Raw genomic sequence first — 22,765 nt, 5'->3', positions numbered from 1 at the left:
ACATATGCGACGTGGGCTGATGAATGATGTCTAAATGAAAAGAATAATGTCCTCTCCCCACCGTCGTCGTAATCAACAATCGATAACCGTGCAGTCTATACGATCACACGCACCCCTTACTCCACGTCTCCTTGATCTAAACACCAACGTCCCTACCACACGGTCTCGCGCCCGTCTCCTGTCATCCAGGAGCAATCTTAAATTGAACGACGAAAACAGCCGCGGTCCTGCGCCCGGTTTCAACAAGAGTCTGAGAAGTAGAGGTCCCCTCAAGGAAAATCCGTTAAAGATGAATGTGCTGGAGGATAAGAAAATGATTATTGGGAAGAGAAAAATGGTAGATGGGGATGAGGATCAAAGGAAAGGAAAAATGCTGAAGACGGATGAAAGGCTCGTGAGAAGGATGGGTCCGCCTCTAAAGACCGTTGGGTCAAACAACGGCCTTCATACAAGGCATACACTGGCTCCAGTAGTGTCACCACAACGACTTCCGGAACGAACCCAGACTCTCGCACCTCCAACGCCTGCGAGAGAGATCTTGCGGAAGGGTATGCTCGAAGCCAAGCAAGGAGATGATGAAGCGGGCGGAGCAGAGTCGAAAACATTTAGCGTGGTCGCGCGACCGCCAACACCGCCGAGGATGCGTGAACGTCCCCTTGAAATCAAAAGGGATGAAGACACAATTATCGGGAAATCTCCTAGGTTTATTGCGAGGCCACCGACGCCACCGAGACCTCACCAAACGGCCGCTATTGCCAAAAGCCCTACTCCCCTTTCTAACGATGCTCCCGTCTCTCTCGTTTCCCCGCGACCGTTGCATTCCTTAATTCCATCTACCCCCGGCCGTTCTCAGCCATCTCATACGACCTTTAAATCCCCTCCCACCCGCCAGCTTTCTGCCTTTTTCCCTACTCCCCGCACGTCTCAAAACCAGCCTACAGCTGCCATTCCCGCTTACAACGTATCTACCACACCCGATGGCATACCGTCAACTGCCTCAGTATTTACCCCCAATAACCGTCCTACAATGGCATCTCCTTTGACTAATAGGCGAATCGCTCTTGCAGCCAGGGTAGCTAGGGAGCAGACATCACTTGATGATTTGGTGTTAAAAGCCACTCCTGTCAAGCAGGAAATGGAGCAATGCGTCGTTGAGGCGCCGAAGAAAAATGTCACTGCTGAAAAACTTGAAGAAGCGGCCGAGGCAAAGGGGAACGTGGATGTTGATATGGCTGTGGTGGACGAAACTACAGGTGCTGAGTCAGTGCTTGGGGTGAACATGACGACGGAAACGGGAAAGGCTGGTGCTGCGTGTGAGGCCCGACGACATGTGCCTTCTCATACCAAAGTCGAATCCGATACCAAGATGAATGTTGATGAGCCTGCGCCTGAGGCAAAACCTGAGGTGCAACCAGCTCCCGACATTATATCTACATCCTCTGCCGAAATCGTTTCCACAACACCACAACCTGTACAGGTGGCAGTTCCTGCGATTCCAGAATGCCCTATAACTCAACCCCCTGTCGACATTCAATTGCGCAAGACTTCATCAGGTAGATCTTTGCTGGGTATGGGTGCACCTAGCCGCATCCCCATTAGTACACGGCATGTACCTGCAGTATCTGCCATCGACAAGTCTCACCTGCCCTCGTCTACAATGAGGAAAATGGCAAGTGGTTTAGGGGTGGGCTCTCTTCCAGAAAGACGACCTGGTGGCCAACCAGAAATGACGGGTAGTGACAGTTCAGCTCCTGCTCAAGGGCCTTCTTCGTCACCTGCCAAGCGTCGGCCTTCTTACCCTGCTTCCCTTGGCTCGGGTCCCCTTGCCCGCCCTACAGCAAGGGTAGTTTCTAACCCCATCCGTTCTTCTGCTATCGCTTCAGAATCGTCTTCTGCGGCTGAGATGTCCCAGCCTCCCATAGCCGAAAGCAATCGATCTGTGTCTGACCCTGTCCCTATTCCTGAATCTGCACGACCTTCCAGACTGAGTTTGAGTACGAATAGGCGAGAAGGCATGTCATTAGAGACTTCTCGATCCTTGGCCGGTTTGAGTGAGGCATTGGAGAAGCTCAAGTCAAAGAAACGACTTTCTGGCGCATCTGCTTCTGCTGAACCACCCCGAAAACCGACCATTCCCTCTGTCACTGTCACGGCCCCAGCTCCAAATGTTCCTAAAAAGGAAATAAACGGCCTCTCAGCATCAGCAAGCTCTACAACCATGGCGCCTCTGGCCAACCATCGAGCACGAAGCTCAATTCATCCTGGTGATTCGTCTATCTCATCAGACACCGCCGGCGAAAAATCTATTTTGGAAATGCTGAGTTCAACGAAGGGCGTGAAGTGTTTCCAGGGTGTGGTGGCGTTTGTAGATGTGAAGACAAGTGAAGGGTCAGATTCTTCACAGTTCTTTTCCGATATTTTGAAATCTGGTGGCGCAAAGGTAAGCCTTTGATAGTGAAGGAGATACGCAGTATTAACTATCTAATAAGGTTCTTACCCGACCAACTCTCTCTTGCACTCATGTCGTTTACAAGTCTGGTCGACCGGCGACGTTGAACTGGTACCGACGTCAGGACAAGCCACCAAGACTCGTGAGCATCAAGTGGGTGACGGATAGTAAAAAGGCCAATAAGAAAATGGAAGAAGACAAGTACCTTGTGGATCCGAATGAGGAACCTATATTTGAAAAGGTGTGTGCTGACGGTTATTGATGGAGAAGAATATTAAAAGATCATTATAGAGAAGGAAATCGATGGAGCCCAAGGCCTTGTCGGCGTACAGGAGCACTGTGAGTAACAGCGCTAAGAGACAAGCTTGTAAGTGATACTCTGCCTTCGCGCCAAGTTTTGATGATGCTGATAGTTATGTCAAAGTATTGGCTGTTGCCGAGGCGAAAAATAAGGGTATGAGCTATGCGCGTAAGTATCCCGCACAATGAGTCTGCTGAATTTCCCATGCTAATTTGCGCTCTAGCCAAACTCCCTTCACCTCTCAAGAAAACCTACATCAACCTCCCCTTCTCAGACGACAACAAGTAGTCAGCCTCCAGCTCAGAGCATTATAAGCCCCCAAAATGGGCCGGAAGAAGTATCTGTTGTAACCTGTAGCAGAGTTCGATAGTGGAGCATGGATATCGGTATTTTAATGACCTGTCGAGTTGGGATAGGGTATCAAATTGCATATCTATGTTTGTTGGCAACACCTCAAAACCTCCTGTATACACATCGGAAACTAGGAATTCATCAGCTACAGTGGGTGGCATAAGTGTGATATGTTGACTCACAGTACAACTCAAAAAGACACTAAGAAATAAGGGGAGATTGATTCGTTTCGGGCCTAGAAGTTGTAGTTTAAGCCACCCCTTCCTATTGAAAAGTTGATCCGTTTGCCTAAGGGCCATGAATGAGCTAAGAGAGTAAAGGAGATACTCCAGAAGGCTGACCATTAATGTTGAGATACAAGAACTGTGGAGAACATTGTTAGCAGGTCCTCCGGTGAGAAACGACTCGGGACTGACTTTTGGTATGATGGTGATACGTTTGTGGTCTAAAAATTATGAGTACAAAGCGGCATGATTTCTGCGTCAGATTACTTACAGCCAAAGCCCATTGGAATATATTGCTTTGTTTAGATATGAGAATAAGAGTTCTTGAAAGAGCAGAAGAGAGGATACAGTACAAGAATATGGTTCGATACGTTAAGTTTGTACTCATCGATCAGACTTCGAACTAATGACGATTTAAGGCACGCAGATGTACCCTCCCTTGCCATCCTCAATATGGATTACGTAACATGATCAGTTGTTGTTGCATTTGTACGGAAGCCGAGCAGACAAAAGCAAGTCAGCCGGAACTTCGCTCATTCCATTCAAAGTAATCCTTGTCTCATACCCCACACCATGTCCAACGGCAAGATATCCTTCTCTTTTGGTGCAAAGCCAACCCCAAAGCCCACCACCGCAGCTCCAACAACAGCACCGGCCCCGAAATCTAACCTTGAACTCTTGATGGCGAAATCCAAGGCAAAGCAACCACCTTCCAAAGCTCCCCCCGCTGCCCTTTTCAATGATGAAGATGAAGACGAGGACAAACCATCATCTGGCCCTCCAGACCTTCTCGTTGGTTCCAGCAAGAAGAAGGCTCCTGTCACCCAAACTGCGCAACTGTCTCGTGCTGAACGACGGGCGCAGGCTGCTGCCCAAGCTATCGACCAATCGATCTTTGACTATGATTCTCACTATGAGCAGATGAAGGCTGCAGAGCGAGTGGCAGAGGAAGTGAAGAAGAAGGAGAGTGAAGAGAGGAAGCCGAAATATATCGAAAATTTCTTGGCTTCGGCGCAGACTCGAAAGCTGGATAAGTTAAGAGCAGAGGAAAAAATGCTGGAGAGAGAGAGGGAGAAGGAGGGTGATGAGTTTGAAGGGAAGGAAAAGTTCGTTACAGAAGCATACAAGAGACAGATGGAGGAGGTCAGGAAGGCTGAAGAGGAAGAGAAGGCGCGAGAAGGTGATATATTCATTGCAGATGCTTGACGGTGGCTGACTGTTATGACAGAGGCTCTGAGAAAAGGACAGAAGGGACCCGGTCTCACCGCTTTCTACAAAACTATGCTGGACTCGGAAGAATCTAAGCATGCCGCCGCTGTTGCTGCTACGTCAAAGCCCGTCATGGGTCCATCTCTTGCCATTCGACCACCTGCCCAACCTTCAAAACCCGTATACGACGACGAAGAAGAATACGATCCCTTCTTGGCTCGAGAGGCAAAGGAATCAGCATCTGCATCTGCAGAAAATAGGCTTGGGAAGGCCGGCACAACGATGATGGATAAGGAGAGTGGGAAGCAGGTGGAGATCAATGATGAAGGAGAGGTTGTGGATAAACGATCACTTCTCAAAGCGGGACTAAATATTACCAAGAAACCAAAGGCTGAAATCCCCAATTCCCTGCTCACATCTCAACGCAGTGGTCAACTGTCTGACGGACCATATGTCTCTCGTGCTGTTGGAGCAGCGGCTAGTTACAAGGAAAGAATGGAAAGGGAGCGTAGAAGATTAGCGGAACAAATGAGGGAAGTAGAAGAACGGAAGAGGAAAGAAGAGGAGGAGAGGTTACGGAGGGAGGAAGAGGAGGCAAGACGGAGAAGAGAGGGAGAAAACGGAGAAGCGGAAAGGAAGAGGGCAGAGGCGCGAGAGCGATACTTGGCGAGGAAACGAGAGAGAGAAGAGGCGGAGAAAGGTGGGAACAAGAAAGCGAAGGAAGAGTAGAGTTTGTACGAGTTGCATCCTGTCATATGTAGAGCATTTCTGTCTGGTCCGTAAGGCGGCTGTAGACCTGTGTGTTGGCCTTTTTTTTTGTACTGGATGCTCCATCTGCATCCTTCTTCTGCTGGTCTGTCATGACGCTGTTGGGTTGTGACTGCTGGTCCAATGATTCCAATCTAATCCCCGATTGGAAAGTTAATCTGATATGATTACGTATTAGGTTGTTGTTGCAGCGGTGACGCTAGACGAGGAGTGCGTTAGTAATTAACCACGCACAACATCACATTCTACAGCAAGTGTCCAAAGTGATATCCTATTCCCAGTACATATTCTGCTCCCCATCTATACAGCCAGGTAGTGGAGCTGGCAAGAGCCAGATCCAACATATCACCAGGCGGACAACAGGTCCAGCTCGATAGCAACCGCGAATCTGCTCGCCCACAATGTCATCAGCAAACCCATCGTCACTCATTGCAGAAGTCCTTCGACAACCCGACGATCTTCTCAAGCTCGCCGCATATCGCAAGAAGCTGTTGAAAGAAAAATCGGCCCTGGATACCAAGCTTTCGGAGGGTGTGAAATCTCAACTAGACGCAACGAGGGATGCGTTGCTCAAGTTACAAAATAGTAGAGCTGCGGTGACACTGATAAGAGAGGAGATGTTGGCCGTGGAGAAGCTTATGGGTGAGGAAGCTGGTGGGGAGGCATTTGATAAGATTACGAGGGTAGGCATAGTATCATCTTAATGCCTTGAACGAGCTGACAAGAAGCCAGGTTTCGACGGTACACCGTAACTTTGCACAAACGTCCAAGATGGTACAGAACCTGCGATCAATGTCCGAGAAAGTTGATTACTTGTCTTCTCTACTTGATTCTGACAAGAATCATCCCGATGGGGCTGCGGGTCCTTCTCCCAATCTCTTGCCCATTCACTTTCAATTACAACAATTGGAAGCATTCCGTAATGAGACTTTGCATGAGGCCAAAAAGTCAAACCCTCAAGATAGAGAGACACTGGTGAAGTGGTTTGAGAAGGTGGATAAAGTGGCTGCGGACTTTGAAGCATGGTTATGGGAGATAGCAGGAAGTGTGGTTGAGTTGTTGAGGAAAGGGAATGGTGGGACTGTGGTTAGACTTTTGAAGATTATTGAGGTCGAGGGTAAAGAAGACGAAAAGGTCCGACATATTTCAGGCTCAATGAGATAGCGGTGCAAGCTAACATTATCATAGGCTGTAGCAATGCGTCTCGTACGCAAAGTCACGACTACCGATGCTGCTTCAAAATTTAAATCTATGCAAGCCAACGCTCGAGTCATCAAGAATTATCGCCACAAATTCCTCGATGTCATGAAATCCACCGTGCAGCGATCGTTTGAAGAATACTTTCTTGATAATCAGCATGACTTTTTAGGGTTCATCGAAGGGCTCGGGTGGGTGTACAAGGACATCATTAGGATCAAAGACGACATTGAACCTCTCTTCCCTGCCGACTACGAGATTACAGCTTTCCTTGTTAAAGCCTACCACAAGTCTCTCAATGAAACGCTGATCAAGGTGGTCAAGTCTGCACCCGAGGCCAAGGTCCTCTTGGAGCTTCATGCATGGATCAAAGAATACAGGGTAAGCATGAAAGAGCTTGAAATCCCTCCTGCTTGGATCCAACCTCCATTGCTCGACGGCAAGTCTCAAGACCTTATCGAGGACTATGTCAAGCTCATTGTCACCAAACTCGATGAATGGACTGTTAACCTTATGCGGGAAGAGACGGGCAAGTTTTCATGGCGTACTCGCGAGCCAGAGCAGTCAGACGATGGTCTGTTCGGTATGGAGGGTGTGGTCGATTTCTTCCAGTTGGTCAACCAACAGTGCAACCTAGCACTGGATTCCAACCAAGGTGCAGTGTTGGCGCGAGTGGTGACAGAATCAGCAAAGGTGATGAGGCGTGTTCAGGACCAATGGCTCAAGCTGCTAGCAGACGAGATGAAGGCGCAAACAGAAAAGAAGCCGGAAGAGGTATTGCCAGGATTGGTCGAATATGTCATTGCCCTTGCTAATGACCAACTCAAATCCGCCGACTATGCCGAAGCTCTATCTGCCCGCTTGGAACCCTTGGTATCCGACAAGTACAAGGAAATTATCTCAGCTCGACTTAACGAGGCGATCGATGGCTACATTGACGTTGCCAAGCGCTGTTTGTCTTGCCTTGTTCAGTTTGTGTTCCATGACGTACGAGTCGCCACTAAAGCGCTCATCACCCCCGCATGGTACACTGAACAGCTCATGGGTCAGATTATGGAGACGATGAAAGACTATATGAGTGATTACCAAGCACACCTCCATCCGTCCGTTTTCGAAATCCTCGTTGACAATCTTCTCGACGCCTTCCTCATATCTTACCTCTCCGCCCTTCGACGAGCCTCAACCAACTCCCTTCGTATGCCCATCGCCATTCAAAAGATCAAATCCGACATATCATCCGCGTTCCAGTTCTTCTCCCAGTACAAACCCTCGCCGGGTCTCGAAGAAAACTTTGAAGTGTTAAACATGATTGTGAACATGCTCGCGGCATCTCCCGAAATGGTCTTCATGGACTACTGGAATTTCGCCAAGATACATGGTCCTCAATTACAATTTGCGGAAGCCTTGATGAAAGCGAGGGATGATTTAGATAGAGATGGTGTCAAGGAAATTATGGAGACATTAAGAAGGAAAGCCAAGGAGGAGGATATTGGAGAGCCAGAGGAACCTACAATTATGGTAAGTCATGGCGCACTTGCTCGTCCGAAGCTTCACTCATGTCATGAATAGGTCAAAGTTCAAGCAACTTCTGGAGGATTGTTGTCAAACCTCACGAATCTTGCTGGAACATATGCTAGCAACTTCGCTGCAGCCGGTCTCCGGCCGTCATAGGCTTACTCGTGCTTGTTATTCAGGGGGGACATGCCTTTTTCACCTGCCATGCTTTCACAACCTTACGCTTCATGTTACACTGCGTTGTACTATACTCATAACCACATGCATCTACTATACTTCTTGACTATCTTCTCAGTATTTCATTTCAAACACACTTTAATCAACTTCATTCGTGTCAACCTTGGGCTTCTGTGCCATGTCAGGCAACTTTCCAGCAAGTTCATCAATCTTCCTGAATTGATGAGTGAATTGGGAGGGATACAAGAACGGTCGAAGGTCAAAGCGGTTGTCGTCGGGACTGTATGACTCCTGTATGGCTACATCAGCAGGTCTAACCCATTAATTCCAGCAGGAAAACGTACCATGTGCACTGAAGGAGTGATGGTCGTCCTATATGGTGCGTCAGATATACCTCATACCATCATGAAAGTGATACATACATCTTATGCCTGTTGATGGCATACATGAAGAAGAAGTGCTTGACCTTCTCTGCAATCTCTTTCGGGGACAAGAAACTGCCCCACTCCTGCACTAACTTGCCAAACATGCTGAACGGTCCACACTTCTCCACTTTTCGCAAACGACCGTATACCGAAAGCTCGTCATAAGTCATGCCCATTTCGATTTCGTCAGACTGGATGATGTTGTCAGGGCCGATCGGGATAAGCTCCGCAGTGGGGACAGCGTGAAGGAAGCTAAGGGAAGTTAGATCTATGTTGGACGGGACGTAAAGAGTAAGTACATACTTGTAGAGGATCGGGAGGTCAAACTTGACTTGGGCCCAGGCGATGAACCTTTTGAGGTCGACCTTACTGATACCACCGATGGGGTTAACATCGGCACTTGAGCAACTAAAGACCATATCAATATCACAGCCCTTCACGACAAACATGAAGCGTTACGTACTCGTATTTGGTGAAATAGCCTCGCAGACTCTCGTCGACGTTGGCACTGCCCAGGACCAAGAGACCGCCATTCTTACCCCTAACCCACGGAAGAAGTTGAGCAAACATGTAGCTAACAACCATTCGCAGTCGTGCCTGTATCATGCTGTCAGTTTCGTGATCTGGTCAAAGGAGAAAGCCATTTACCTGAATGTTCTGCAGCGCCAAGTTCTCGGCATTGGTGCCACCGTGCGCCTTGAATTGAGGAGTCTTGCCGGTGACGAAGCTGAAGATACCCTTGACGGCACTCACAGCGGTGTCCATGTTCAAATCAACGTGGTATCTATCGTTATGAGTTAGCCACCTCAACTTTCAAATGGTTAGCCAATACTTACGCGCCGATAGCGTCAGCGAGGTTCTTGGCTCTTTCCCTAGTCTCGCTACTAGAGTTCTCCGTACCCATATAACAAGTGTGGAAGATTCTGCCGGCGAATTCACGAGGATCCTCGGGAATGTAGGTGCTGTCTTCAGGCTCATTTGTAATTCGTCGAGCATCAGTAATAACCTGCTCATCTACAAAGGTGTCGTCAGATATTATATCGTACTCGGCGAAGAGCACAACTTACCGCCCTTTGCAGCAGCCTCCACGACCAAACGGCACATGGAGTGTACGATAATGGCTGTTGCGCAACTGTCGATACCCCCACTGAGAGGGAGGAAGTAACCTTGAGTACGGGATCGACGAAGATAGTCCCAGAGCCAGCATGCGGGACCAAGACTGAAGATGCCGTCAGTACGGATTAAATCACACAAAACCGCCGGACTCACGCAATCTCCTCCTCGGGGGTGTGATACCTCACATCCATGCTACCCTTAGTCTCCCGTAATCCCACCTTGATCTGCTCACCACCATCGAGTCTGGTATCAGCCACGACTCTCTCATACGCCTCGGCCTGTGCACTCTGCATCCTCCTGCTACTTGTTGTCCTGTGAGCTCGAACAGCGCGAAGATCAACAGTGGCGGAGACAACTTCGACTTCGGAAAGAGAGAATTGAGGGCCTTGGGCAAGGATCTGGCCGTTCATGGCAATGAGACAAGCTCCGTCATAGTAGAGACGATCACCGTCACAGCCTTGCTGGTTTGCATAGAGGTAAATACCACCGAGCTACACGATCGATTAACGGGTTAAACAATATCAAAAGGACAAGCGACTCACCTTCATGGTAGCTTCCTTGATAAGCTCCACACGGCGGTTGAGCTTTCTAAGCTCGTGATGACTACCGGAGGAATTGGTAAAGATTTCAACACCGTCAAGGCCCATAAGAATGTGGGGCCTGCCGATAAGTCAGTCATAATGCGCACGACTGTCCAGAACAAATACATACGAGGCAGGGGTGAAGAGCTCCTCACAGAGTTCGACACCGATTACTGTATCTTCTGTGGCAATTACCGCATCTCCAAAAGGTACATAGGTCTAAACAAATCAGCCCGCAACTTATCACCGCTAAATATATGTGAGCAACTCACCTGTCCGGTGACAATCCTGATCATATGAGGCAAGGAATGCTTTTCGACCTGCCTATGCTTGTGCCAAGGTGTGAAGTGCCTTAGCTCTCGCTATAATGTGATGAGCGCACAGCTCTCTTTTCGACATGAATGCCGCTTACATAGTTCCCGTCGTTGGCCATCCACATCTTCGGCCTGATCAAAAGAATCTTGCCATTAAAGATGATGACTCGGCAGTTATAATTGTTGTTCTTGTGTTCGAGAGGCCTTGGATCCATGTCAAATTGATTTCCATAGAGATACAGCGGTCAAACTTACATTCCGATATCACAAACAATGCCCTTTGCCTCTTCACTCTGCAAGATTTTCGCAAGGACTTCCCAAGAGTGGAGCATGGTATCACCTACAGTTTGGCTCAGCAATAGATCCAACTGGACCTGATGGATTTATTATACTCGCCTTCAAGGAAATGATCCAAACATCCGTATCCGGGAACTTCCAGCTCTGGTCCCACTCGAAGTGTTGCTCCACGAGACTTGGCGATGGCAATGGAACGAAGGATACGTTCGCAATTGCCCTATCTTTTCATCAGCGCCATATCGATGGCCTTAATACGCATATAGATACCTCGAAGTCCAGGGACCATTGTCGGAGTTGACTAATAAATTACGCAATGAGTGATAGATTAGTTGGGGAGATGGCAGCAGACATACCAGCTAAAACCCAGGTCAGCTCATTTTGCATCATTTTGAAGAGCTTGTAAAGAGTACTCACGTTGCTACTGTAACGAGATGCATTTCTGGGATGGGTATAGGGATAGAGAAAAAAAGAAGAGAGTTCCCTAGTTGAGAGTCTTATGATAGCAACTGGCCGTCATAGGAACTCAATAATGCTTCATTTCTCGCTTTCGGCACTACGAGTACACTTCTTATTTACTTATTACTCGTGGGAAGAAGAAGATAACCGGGCGGACAGCGCCGCCTCCTCGACGTCATCATTCGCGGCACTGCTGCTCTCGCAAAAGGGGAAAGCTGTCATTCCGCCCATTTCCTCTTTCCACCAAAAAATACCATAACCCTCTGTATCTTCGCAAAATACTAATGCAAGGGCCGATTTCAAGCTAACCTCACTGACATTGACCCTATAGGATGGGTAATAGGACGTAAATTGCAGAGATAATATAATGTAGCATGCCTAACCACCGACTGAAGTTATGGAAACCATGGGAAATTTGCGGTAGGCGAGCTGAAATGATCTCGCGTACTAATATATCTCATTCCTCAAACTCATGCTGACCGCGGTAACTGGCCAGTGGGGCAAGAAGTCCCGCCGAGATCCTCTATTTCCCTCAAGTTGACTTGTCATATACTCACCTCATCTTAACAACAACGTCCTTAACAACAGCTCGACTCGTCGACCGTCGTTATTCGCTCTCTGGTAGAGCGGTCGGCATCCATCATGTGCTCAGATGCGGCAGACGACGACCAGCTGTCTGACGTTGGCTTTGACTGGACTGCTCTTCTAAATGATCTCGACGACCGAGTCCAGACATCTCACCTTCCTACTCCTGCCCAAACCCCGAGTACTGGTCTTTCGAGAGACCATACTTGTTTCGACTGGTTAGACTTGTGGGATGATATTCGAGATCCAAAGGCGCAATCTACACCTTCAACAGTGGTGCCTCCCACACCAGAGAGCCTTCCCAAGCCCATCCAGCTTCCATCGACTCCAAAGACATCTTTTTGTCTCGTATCGCCGAGCTCCCCACTTCCGCTTGACGCGACCCTTCCTTCTCCTTCATCCTATGTTATCCAAAGCCCCCTTTCGAACACAGACCGAAAACCTTACATTCCTTCTCTCGACCGGAAAAGCATAGTCAAACAAGCGCCTGTTCAAGATGATAATCCTTTTCTTGTCTCCTCTCCTTGCCTCAGAAAGCCTGTCGTTCCCGCACCTCGCCAACGTCCAGTGCTAGCAGTACCATACGACTGGTCGTTTGATACACCCACTCCGGTTAGATTCCATCCCGCAACAGTCGAAGAGCTTCCACCCCAGCCCGTTTTTACCTCCACTGGACAGAATATCTTATGGCTGACCCATTTGTCCACCTCTGGAGGGCTCACACCTTCCTTGAAAAGGATATCGTTACCTTACTACCCTTATCCAAAGGTGAAAGGTGTGAGCATGTTCATAAATCATCCAAAAAGGCGGGTGCATGAGCAAATCAGGGTGAAAGAGGATGTCAAAAATGACCAGGATATTTTTACAGCAACCATGGATTCGGTCATGGACAAGGACTGGAGAAAAACTAGTATGGTTCACGGAGTCTATACGGTTAACTTGCTAAGCGAAGATCAGTAAGTAAACCACTCGAAAAAAGGGTGAACATAGCTCAATCTATCTGCTCAGCGAAATTCGTGAGAGATCAAAAAGGAGCGTCATGGAAGAGATGCGGCAAGTAAAGGCTCTTGGAATGTCTACTCTCGTCATTCAGTATGTCCGTTTGTTCTACCGAATCTCTAGCTTATTATTCACCTTTTTTAGCTTGGGCTCAGCGGGTAAAGATGATCCCTCTTACAAGCACGTGCAATTAACCCGACTAGTCTCTGATCTCCGCGAGATCACTCGCGCTGTCCAAGGCATCACCCTCGCTCTCGAAAACACTGTACACCCATCACCGCACTCTCTCACCACCCTCTCTTCGCTCTGTACAATACTTACTCATTTCCCGCCTTCACAACTCAAGCTTTGCCTGGATCTATCACATCTTCACGTGAGCGAATTTGACTTGAACTCTGAGAGCGGAAGGAAGGAGATGTGGGAATTGTTGGAGACAGCAGGGAAAGCAAGGGTGGTGGGCGTGCACGTCAGTGACAATTATGTGGCTCATGGAGGTAAAGGCGATCGGCATGCCAAGTGAGTTTATTAGCATATACACAGGTATTTTTAATCAAAAAATACGGCGCTGACCAGGGGACAGTATTGGATTGTAAGTTTACTGACCTGCGCCTACTTATGGAATGTCCGCTGATCACACGCTTTAGCGGCCACATAGCTCTCTCATCATTCCGCACGATCCTATCCAATCCCTTCTTTCACAACATACCTCACCTTCTAGAAACACCTCCTTACTTCAAACATTTCCGCCCGCCTAATACCATTCATTGTAAACCACCTACATACGCTCAGAAGATCATCGAACTGGAGAGCGAAAGGGCAAGTCTCGAGCGATTACTGCTGGACAGGATTGTGAGCATGTCCGATCCCGAGTGGATGACTTACCAGTCCAAATTGTGGGCGATGTATAAAAAGGCGAGAAAGGTGGTGGAAGCGAGAATGTACAAGGTGTTGTTTAAACAAGGAGGGAGTTTATGGAGAAAGTTTAGAAAAGAGAGAAAAAAGGTTGGAAGTCGCCTACGACAGGCAGAGGGTCAGAAGCGCAAAGCGAAGAACATGTTTGTAAAGGATGAGAGAGTGACAATAACCCGGTGTTGCGAGCTGTGAACGAGATGTAGACTTTTGACATTAGTTGTATGCATAGCTGGATGGTTGTCAGTCCGTGAACTTGAACAAGTGATTGGTCAACGCTCACCTTTTAATTTTAATATTCCAAGGCAGCATCATTGCTGTACTTGAACCCTGCCCACCTCCTCATCTCATCAACCTCGACAACTCCTCTTCTCTCGCCGTCTTCCACACACTTGAGTACAGCACTCGCGACATGGTCTACATGGAGAGGGAATGTCCTCGCTCCTTCGAGGGCACCTCGAATGGCCGATTGAGGGGAGAAGAGACTAGGTATATTTTGAAGAGGTGCGGGAAGCGCAGCATTCAGTTTGGAAGAAAGGTCAATGAGGAATGCTGGAAGAGTGGACAATGGGCGCGTATGCGGATGGTACATTAACCCTACATACCTATCAGTGTCTTACACGTCTGACTTGTTAATTCTAAATGACTTACCAGGCCTGATAAATATCGGTCTGACACCGCTAGTGTCAGAACACCTCTTTGCGATTTCTAGCTCTGCTTCTCTTTTCGATTCAATGTACTTTTTTGGCACCAAAGGTCTAAAAGCATCGGCAGCGGAGATGTAGACAAACGTCTTCTCCTTTACCGCCTCGTTGGGGGCTGAGGGATGAGGAGCAGTGCTGAGCATAGTGTTCAGCACCTCGAGCGCTATTCTGCGATCAGCATCGTTCTATGCCAATACAAGACAGACATACCTGAATCCCTATTCATCCCGTCGTACCCTCGTCTCTTTTCCTCAGCCGTCTTTAACGGATTCCCGTCTCCTCCTCCCAAACCCTTCAGAAACCCCCCAGCAAGACTTATCAAATCCCCCTCTCTCACTGCCTTTTTATACCCATGATCTTCCAATAATATACCAAGGGTGTGGACGACAGCTGTGGATGAGGATACGAGAGAGGAATAAGAGGAAGGGGAGAAAGCAGAGGCAGAGTGCCATGATACTTTAGGAACCCAGGCGGGTGTGTGCCCTGCAGGAGTGGTGAATGGTTTACCGGACGAGCTACCGAGGCCAAGTCAGTCACAAGTGCCAAGAAGATCAAAATGCCATGCGACATGCGTGAAAATACCATACCTCATGGAGCTGACTTCCCAGCCTTTGCCGACGGCAGCTTTACAGATGGCAGAGCCTGCAAGTAGCTACGTCAGTTTTGCACGACATTGCCCAAAGTGTTTATACGCGATACGCACCGAGGAAACCATTCCCTCCAACTACGAGCAGGCGGGGGACTGACATGTTGGTAGAGTGCTAGGGATGAGTAGAGACGTGGTGTTGGTGAAGCATTCATTCCAGTAAAGTGGAACGAGGAGGCGACATCCCCCGGCGAGGTGGAGGCATTTCTTCTCTTTCCAGAGCATGTTTTTTTGATTTCCATGTCAGCCTGAAAATGATACACCAGAAATTATGCATGGTATTCAATGGCAGTAGCTTTATGGGCTGAGTGGGCATCTAAGATGTTGCATTTTTTATCCTTGCATGCAGGTCGGAATGTTCCATATAAGTTTTGCTCAACTGCTCTTCCTTCTCCGTAGCAAGAAGCTGCCGTTGAAGGATTAACTCTTCCCGCACATCAACCCGACCGTCGATTATGTATTGTAAGAGAATATGAGTCTTCAATGAACAGCTGACTATTAATTTCGAAACACAGAGCAACCACACAAAAGTCCATATCAGCCGCAGATCCGACATGGTGCGGTACACCGGTGGTGTAATAGCTTTACTGATTGATCGCAGTCTGATACAGTTTTCAGTCTCTAGTTATTCCTCGTCTTTATAAGCCCATTATAATGAATCATGTCATTATCTTGCATGTCATAATGCTTTTCGTCCACAACCATGCTATTCTATATACTATAAAACACCAGACTGCTCTCGCTCGCACCACGCCGTACGACTCAGATCATCAAAGTGTTACAAGACTTCTTTACTATAAATTGAAAAGTGACAACAAAATTAAAATCAAGCTCAAATAATACACCAATGTCCAGCATACCCAAACCAATCAACCACACATTTAGAAGTCCTCGTCGAGAGAAAAGCCCTTCTTGATGGCGTTGTGATCGGCGGCACCGACGGCCTGGTTGACACCAGATTTGGAGTATGCAGATACTCGAGACTCGAAAAAGTTGGCCTTGCCTTGGAGGGAGATCATCTCCATAAAGTCAAAGGGGTTGGTAGAGTTCCAGATCTTCTCGTTACCCATGGCAACAAGAAGACGGTCGGCAACAAACTCAATGTATTGGCACATGAGTTTGGCATTCATGCCGATAAGAGATACGGGGAGAGCGTCTACATGAAAAAGTCAGCGGTGATCAAAAATCAACTGCATGGGCAAACTCACCAGTCAAGAACTCTTGCTCAATGGTGACGGCCTCCTTGATGATCCTGGCGATAGTGTCGGGGTGAGGGCGTCTTCGGAGATGGGTGAAGAGGAGGCAGGCAAAGTCGGTGTGGAGACCCTCGTCACGAGAGATGAGCTCATTAGAAAAGGTGAGACCAGGCATGAGACCTCGCTTCTTGAGCCAAAAGATGGAGGCGAAAGAACCAGAGAAGAAGATACCCTCGACGGCAGCGAAAGCGATGAGTCGCTCACCGAAACAAGATCGCTTGTCAGAGATCCATCGAAGAGCCCAGTCGGCCTTCTTTCGGATACAAGGAATGGTGTCAATAGCGTCAAAGAGGAAGTTTCGTCGAGCAGTGTCCTTGATATAGGTATCGATAAGGAGAGAGTAGGTCTCGGCGTGGATATTCTCCCTGTTGTCATGTCAGTGAGGTTGTACGTGGCAACGAAAACAAGCTGGCTCACATCATGATCTGGAAACCGTAGAAAGACTTGGCCTCAGCAGCCTGGACCTCGGCAGAGAATCGCTCAACAAGGTTCTCGTTGACGATACCGTCAGACTAAGCGTCGAGTCAGTGGCAGCGCGACGCGTAAAAGAAGAACATGCTTACAGCAGCGAAGAAGGCAAGGACGTGCTCAATAAAGTATCGCTCATTGTCGTTGAGCTTATTCTCCCAGTCGTGAAGATCAGGGGCAAGGTTGATCTCCTCAGCAGTCCAGAAAGAGGCCTGAGCCTTCTTGTACATTTGCCAGATCTGCGCCTAATGTTAGCATCCATCGACGCGTCAACGCGTAAAAGGGCTTGAAGACTCACCTCGTGGTACTTGATGGGGAACAAGACAAACCTCGCATTCGTCTCCTTCAACAAGGGCTCGTCCTTTTCCTCGCAATCGAGGTCGCCGACGAATCGCTTACGGTACTCCTCAACGTCATCCTCGGGGGCAGCCTGGGCCTCCTCGACGACAGGCTTGGTAGGAGCAGCAGCTTGGAGCTTGGAAAGGAGAGTGGGCTCGGAAGCCTTCTTGGCGGTGTTGAGGTCAATGTTTGCAAGGGCAGAAGCAGCAACCTTGGAAGGGGTCTCGACGGCAGCCATTGTGTATGTATCAAGGGTTGGTAGAGTGTATGAAAGTAGAGTGGGAGTGCAAAGTGCAAGACTCAAAGTGTAGTGGAATGTGAAGAGAAGAAGATGAGGAGAGCGGAGGAGGTTATATACGGCGGAGGATGGACCGTGTCAGGGCTTAGCTGATGTCAACCAAGCGTGTCAGTTAACATCGCGTCGCGTGCAGAAAATTAATTCCCAAGGCACACCAGGCACCGACGCTCAAAAAAGCAAAAGTCACGTGACTTTTGCATTTTCCATCCTCTCGGAGCTTTTGAGCCAATCAGAAATTGTCGGCCGGCGGGCTCCACCATGATGTGGCATAAAGAGTCGGCCGGAAAGAACTGTTAAATGACGGGTGCGCCTGCGGTGTTTGTGCAGTCATGATGTCGACGCGTCTGCTTGGTGCCCAGCGCTGCCCAAAGGAGGGACGCGTCGGGCTGCAGAGGTGGTATTCTCATGCATGGCTTGCCCAGCGGCTGTCTTCTGGCACGCTTGTTCTCCTCTTCCTTCCTTCCCTCCTTCCTTCCTTCCTTCCTTCCCTCCTTCCCCTCCCCGCCCCGACGTTTCTTCCACGTCGAAACATTTCTCGCTGCCAGTTCAGCACGTGTCCGCCCCTCTGCTTAAAAGTTGCGTCGCGTCAATCTGCCATACAATCATTATCTACACGCTACTTTATCGTCTCACCATCTCCCGGCCGAAACCTTCCATTTAGTCGCCGCTACTCCCGTTCACGCACCATGGCCAAGGAGCCTTCCAAGCCGTAAGTCTCCTCTTTTAGCAGGGCGTCTACGACGCGTCACGTTTTCCATCGCGCTCATACCCATGCCCAGCGCTAAGCAGGCCACCCTCGCTGCCTTCTTCGGCGCACCCAAGCCAGGCCCAAGACCGTCCCAGCCAAGGTCTTCACAGCTCAAGTCGTCCCCAGCCTCCACCCTCCGCACCCCTTCAACCTCTGTCGCTGGCAGCTCGCCTGTCCAAGCAAAGTCTTCCCGGCCGGCCCCCGGCAGCAGCATCAAGAGGAGTAGTCCACTGAAGCAACCCGAGCCGTCATCAGAAATCACTGCGATCGAGGATGAAGATGATGAGCTCACCCCGCCGCCCAAGAGTGACGTATCTGACGCTACCACGGTCGGAGAGAGCTCAAGTGGCAAGAAACAGGATGAGGATGAGGAGATGGACGATGATGAGCCGCCTATCGTGACTGTGCGTGCATTACGGGTTTCGAGCAGACTGGTGCTAATAAAAAGATGAAGGGCCGACGGGCAAAGCGAAAGGTTGTCTATGTTGATCCCGACAGCGACGATGACTCTGAAGGCGAGGTTAAGCCTAAAGCAAGTAATGGTAGAAGGCCACGAAAAAGTCTAAAGGAGGATTCTGAGGACGAGTACATGTTTGACGAAGCGGACGATGCTGCTATGGGTAAGTATGAACCAGACGTAATACGGCTCCAACTGGTAAAAGTAGCTGCTGCTCTGGACGATTTCGAGGCCAACAAACTTTCTCCTTCCAAATCTCCTTCTCCTCCCAGGAAAATAACCAAGGCCAAAGCTACGCCCTCTGCGTCGTCTAAAAAGCCCACCACCACACCAATCCGTCCTGGACCCAAGCCCATTGCCAATAAAGGCTCTGAATCCAGCTCATTCCTCACCGCCGCTGAGCGCAAGAAGATTCAAGCCAAAGAGGACAAGCGCGAATCTGAACAATGCTTCGACTTTCTTGTCAACATTCGAGACAAGGAAGGAAACCGCCCAGATGACCCTGATTATGACAAGCGCTCAATTCTCATCCCGAAGAAGAGCTGGGCCGAGTTTACGCCGTTTGAGAAGCAGTTTTGGGAGATCAAGCAAAATCATTACGACACTGTCCTATTCTTCCAAAAAGGCAAATTCTACGAGTTATACGAGGATGACGCCTTGATCGGTCACCAAGAGTTTGATCTCAAATTGACTGATAGGGTCAAGATGAAGATGGTCAGTTTTACTCTCTTTAGGTTAGTAAACGTAGCTGACTCGACACAAGGTCGGTGTCCCCGAGCAATCTCTTGAATTTTGGATCGCCAAGTTCCTCGGTGCAGGTCACAAAGTTGGAATCGTCGACCAAGCTGAGACTGCTATTGGGATGGAGATGCGAACAAAGGCTGGTCAAAAGACTGGAGGAAGAGAGATTGTCCGACGAGAGTTGGCTAGAGTGTTCACTAACGGAACCATTGTCGACAGTGGTTACTTGAACTCTGATGATCCCAATCATTTGGTCTCTATCAAGGTGCGTCTAACATCCGGAGTGTTGGACCAAGCTAATATAAACTAGGAATCATCTGGTAGCCCGGAAGGCATCTCTTCCTTTGGTATCTGTATCGCCGATGCCTCGACTGGTGAATTCTCAATCTCTTTCTTTGAGGATGATGTCTGCCGAACTCGGCTCGAAACGATGTTCAGGCAGATTCGCCCCAAGGAGCTCATTCATGCCAAGGTATGTTCATTTTTACAAGCTGAGCGGTATAGGCTAATGCTCGACACCAGGGCAACTTGTCTGTCACGACCACCCGACTCCTTCGAAATATCCTCCCCTCTTCCACCGCCTGGCAATCGTTTAGGGACGGCAAGGAATTTTACACCGCTGAAGATACACTCAGTCTCCTCCCCTCCATCTTTTCCAACGAACAAGGTCAAATTACCATCCCAGAAGCCATCACCTCGCTTCAAGATAACGCCCTTGCCATGGAATCTCTCGGCGGAATGCTTTTCTACCTCAAATCGCTCAACCTTGACAAGGACTTGTTCTCTCAACGCAACTTTAACATTTACGATCCCATCAAGGAGGGTAAAAACCTCATCTTGGACGGCAAGACCCTCGGTCACATGGAAGTAAGCATACCGCCTTGACGTCCATGACATCAACTGACAAGGAGATAGGTGTTGGTAAACAATGAAGGTGGTATCGAAGGCACTCTGGCCGAACTTCTTCAGCGGTGTGTTTCTCCATCAGGCAAGAGGTTGTTCAAAGTTTGGTTGAGGTCACCGTTGAGAGATGCGGATGCTATCAACGCCAGGTTGGACGCGGTTGAGGACCTTATGAACCATCCAAGGTTCTCTGGTGATTTCACCCAGCTTTGTAAAGGACTTCCCGATCTTGAAGTAAGCCGTTTTTTCATTGCAATAGTATCCGACTGATTTGTTTTTTAAGCGTCTAATCTCTCGTATTCACGCCGGCTCTGTCAAGCAATCTGACTTTCTTCAAGTCGTCGAGTCATTTTCAAAACTCCAAAAAGGTATTGACAACTTGATCGACATGTCTGAAAGCTTGGAGTCTACGGGAGTCAAGGCGCTGCTGAGGAGTGCGCCAGACTTGAGTGGGATGATTCAACATATTCGAGGGATGTACACTATTGAGCAGAACGGTAAGCATCCTCGCTAAAACTCTTTTGACCAAATCGAAATTGACATGGAGAGCAGAGAAGACGATTGCTATCCTTCCCAATCCGGGCGCGGATGAGGAATGCGATGCCGCGGACGCCGAGGTTGAACGTATTGAGGAAGAGTTGAACGAGATTCTTGAAGAAGTTAAGAAGACTCTAAAGTATGCCACACGTAATGATCAGCAAAGGCTACTGCTAATCAGGAAATAGGTGCAAGGAAGCAGTATTCTGGCATAGTGCTCAAGGGGGGAAGGAGATCTTCCAAATCCAAGTCCCGGCAAGCGTCAAGGCCCCTGCCAGGTGGACAAAGGCTAGTGGTACCAAGGTACGCATCGTCATCTTATCTGGATACGGACTTGGCAACTTATGGCCACGCAGAGTCACAACAGGTATTACACCCCCGAGACTATCCCAGTCATCAGACAGATTCAAGAAGCTCGTGAGACCCAAGCAGCTGCCAAGAAAAACTTTTTCAAGCACCTCATGGATGAGTTTAGCAAGGATCGTGAGACATGGCTTATCACCGTTCGAGTGATCGCCGAGTTGGACTGCCTCGTCTCCCTTGCCAAAGCGTCCTCCGATATGGACGAACCCAAGTGTCGGCCTACCTTTGTTTCCTCTTCCTCTGCGTTTATCGACTTTCGTGACCTCCGACACCCATCCATGTGCCTCCGCTCCGATTTTATTTCAAACGACGTTCAGCTCGGTGGAGATCAGCCTAGACAGGTGCTGTTAACAGGTCCGAATATGGCGGGTAAAAGTACGCTGTTGAGAATGACTGCTGCAGGAGTTATCATGGCACAGTTGGGATGTTATGTGCCCGCTAGTGAAGCGAGATTGAGCCCGGTGGATAAGATTCAGACTAGAATGGGTGCCTATGACAGTGAGTATCACACGGATTCCAAACTCAAGTATTGGGCTGACCATGGGTAGATATGTTTGCGAGTGCGTCGACTTTTAAAGTTGAGCTGGATGAATGTTCTCGCATCTTGCGTGAAGCCGGACCAAAGTCTCTTGTCATCCTGGACGGTGAGTTTCTTCTTGTCACCACAGAGACCTCTCTGACGTCTTTGATCAGAGCTGGGTCGGGGAACCTCAACCTACGATGGTATGGCCATTGCCGGTGCAGTGTTACATCATATTGCTACTCACTCCCTCCCCTTGGGATTCTTCGCTACCCACTATGGATCCCTCACCGACGATTTCGCGTACCATCCGAATATTCGTAGGATGCACATGCAAACGCACGTTGATGACGAGCAAAAGCAAGTTGTCTTTTTGTACAAGCTCATCCCCGGTGTGGCGGAGTCATCGCACGGTACACGTAAGTTTTAACCACCGCTATTTGTCGTTTGAGCATTAGCTAACCCTGTCGATAGACGTTGCAAGGATGGCTGGTGTCCCACTAGATGTCGTCCTTCGTGCCGAATCAGTATCCCAACAGTTCTTTTCTGCATTCAACGACAAGCTCGTCAACCGTCGTCAGTCAAAGATGCCTATTGTTGCCCAAGCAGATTTTGCATGGTTGATGAGGGTCGTCAAGGGTTTGGAAGGTGCGGTAGCTGGTAGTCAGGATAAGAAGGGCATACTGGGAGGGCATGAGGCGACCTTGGCTGATCAGCTGGATATTGTCGAGCGATGTGCGGGGGGCTATGAGATTGCTGAGGCATAGTAGAAAGTGAAAGATTTTGGTTGTATCTACAAGTTATATTCAAAAAGGGATATCGTCTCTATGTCATAGGTTAGAAGTTCATGTATGCATTGCTAGTATCATAACGACAGCATACTAGCTAATGGTGCAGGTTATTATACAGAGC

General features: G+C 48.8%; 8 protein-coding genes across 8 annotated transcripts; 5 read left to right on the top strand and 3 right to left on the bottom strand.

Moving 5' to 3' along the window:
• Positions 1–46: 46 nt before the first annotated feature.
• Positions 47–3,038, top strand: CNBK1030 (hypothetical protein; the record flags this gene model as incomplete). The annotated part of the gene is made up of 5 exons (XM_767636.1): positions 47–2,440; positions 2,490–2,690; positions 2,741–2,816; positions 2,874–2,918; positions 2,974–3,038. 5 exons carry the CDS (start codon positions 47–49, stop codon positions 3,036–3,038), a joined length of 2,781 nt encoding a protein of 926 aa, XP_772729.1.
• Positions 3,039–3,898: 860 nt separating this feature from the next.
• CNBK1020 (hypothetical protein) lies at positions 3,899–5,263 on the top strand (the record flags this gene model as incomplete). The annotated part of the gene is made up of 2 exons (XM_767635.1): positions 3,899–4,505; positions 4,554–5,263. 2 exons carry the CDS (start codon positions 3,899–3,901, stop codon positions 5,261–5,263), a joined length of 1,317 nt encoding a protein of 438 aa, XP_772728.1.
• Positions 5,264–5,703: 440 nt separating this feature from the next.
• On the top strand, positions 5,704–8,170 carry CNBK1010 (hypothetical protein; the record flags this gene model as incomplete). The annotated part of the gene is made up of 4 exons (XM_767634.1): positions 5,704–5,985; positions 6,035–6,436; positions 6,491–8,017; positions 8,069–8,170. The coding sequence occupies 4 exons, from the start codon at positions 5,704–5,706 to the stop codon at positions 8,168–8,170; spliced, it is 2,313 nt and encodes a 770-aa protein (XP_772727.1).
• A 159-nt stretch (positions 8,171–8,329) lies between these two features.
• On the bottom strand, positions 8,330–11,361 carry CNBK1000 (hypothetical protein; the record flags this gene model as incomplete). The annotated part of the gene is made up of 18 exons (XM_767633.1): positions 8,330–8,482; positions 8,536–8,563; positions 8,614–8,868; positions 8,920–9,024; positions 9,080–9,213; positions 9,265–9,400; positions 9,453–9,630; positions 9,684–9,835; positions 9,886–10,223; positions 10,275–10,392; positions 10,444–10,532; positions 10,586–10,675; positions 10,726–10,831; positions 10,883–10,967; positions 11,045–11,141; positions 11,192–11,222; positions 11,278–11,280; positions 11,339–11,361. The coding sequence occupies 18 exons, from the start codon at positions 11,359–11,361 to the stop codon at positions 8,330–8,332; spliced, it is 2,121 nt and encodes a 706-aa protein (XP_772726.1).
• A 661-nt stretch (positions 11,362–12,022) lies between these two features.
• CNBK0990 (hypothetical protein) lies at positions 12,023–13,719 on the top strand (the record flags this gene model as incomplete). The annotated part of the gene is made up of 3 exons (XM_767632.1): positions 12,023–12,921; positions 13,001–13,480; positions 13,620–13,719. The coding sequence occupies 3 exons, from the start codon at positions 12,023–12,025 to the stop codon at positions 13,717–13,719; spliced, it is 1,479 nt and encodes a 492-aa protein (XP_772725.1).
• A 446-nt stretch (positions 13,720–14,165) lies between these two features.
• On the bottom strand, positions 14,166–15,326 carry CNBK0980 (hypothetical protein; the record flags this gene model as incomplete). The annotated part of the gene is made up of 5 exons (XM_767631.1): positions 14,166–14,470; positions 14,525–14,740; positions 14,788–15,092; positions 15,165–15,219; positions 15,281–15,326. 5 exons carry the CDS (start codon positions 15,324–15,326, stop codon positions 14,166–14,168), a joined length of 927 nt encoding a protein of 308 aa, XP_772724.1.
• Positions 15,327–16,104: 778 nt separating this feature from the next.
• On the bottom strand, positions 16,105–17,524 carry CNBK0970 (hypothetical protein; the record flags this gene model as incomplete). The annotated part of the gene is made up of 5 exons (XM_767630.1): positions 16,105–16,379; positions 16,432–16,844; positions 16,897–16,991; positions 17,043–17,186; positions 17,246–17,524. 5 exons carry the CDS (start codon positions 17,522–17,524, stop codon positions 16,105–16,107), a joined length of 1,206 nt encoding a protein of 401 aa, XP_772723.1.
• Positions 17,525–18,355: 831 nt separating this feature from the next.
• CNBK0960 (hypothetical protein) lies at positions 18,356–22,620 on the top strand (the record flags this gene model as incomplete). Its single annotated transcript, XM_767629.1, has 14 exons — positions 18,356–18,736; positions 18,787–18,952; positions 18,998–19,503; positions 19,553–19,795; positions 19,841–20,002; positions 20,053–20,397; positions 20,446–20,667; positions 20,717–20,930; positions 20,986–21,109; positions 21,159–21,273; positions 21,327–21,831; positions 21,882–21,977; positions 22,027–22,272; positions 22,328–22,620. 14 exons carry the CDS (start codon positions 18,356–18,358, stop codon positions 22,618–22,620), a joined length of 3,618 nt encoding a protein of 1,205 aa, XP_772722.1.
• Between the last annotated feature and the right edge of the window lie 145 nt (positions 22,621–22,765).

Source organism: Cryptococcus neoformans, chromosome 11, assembly GCF_000149385.1.
Source record: "Cryptococcus neoformans var. neoformans B-3501A chromosome 11, whole genome shotgun sequence".
Taxonomy (NCBI): domain Eukaryota; kingdom Fungi; phylum Basidiomycota; class Tremellomycetes; order Tremellales; family Cryptococcaceae; genus Cryptococcus; species Cryptococcus deneoformans.
This window is presented reverse-complemented; position numbering and strand designations above follow the sequence as displayed.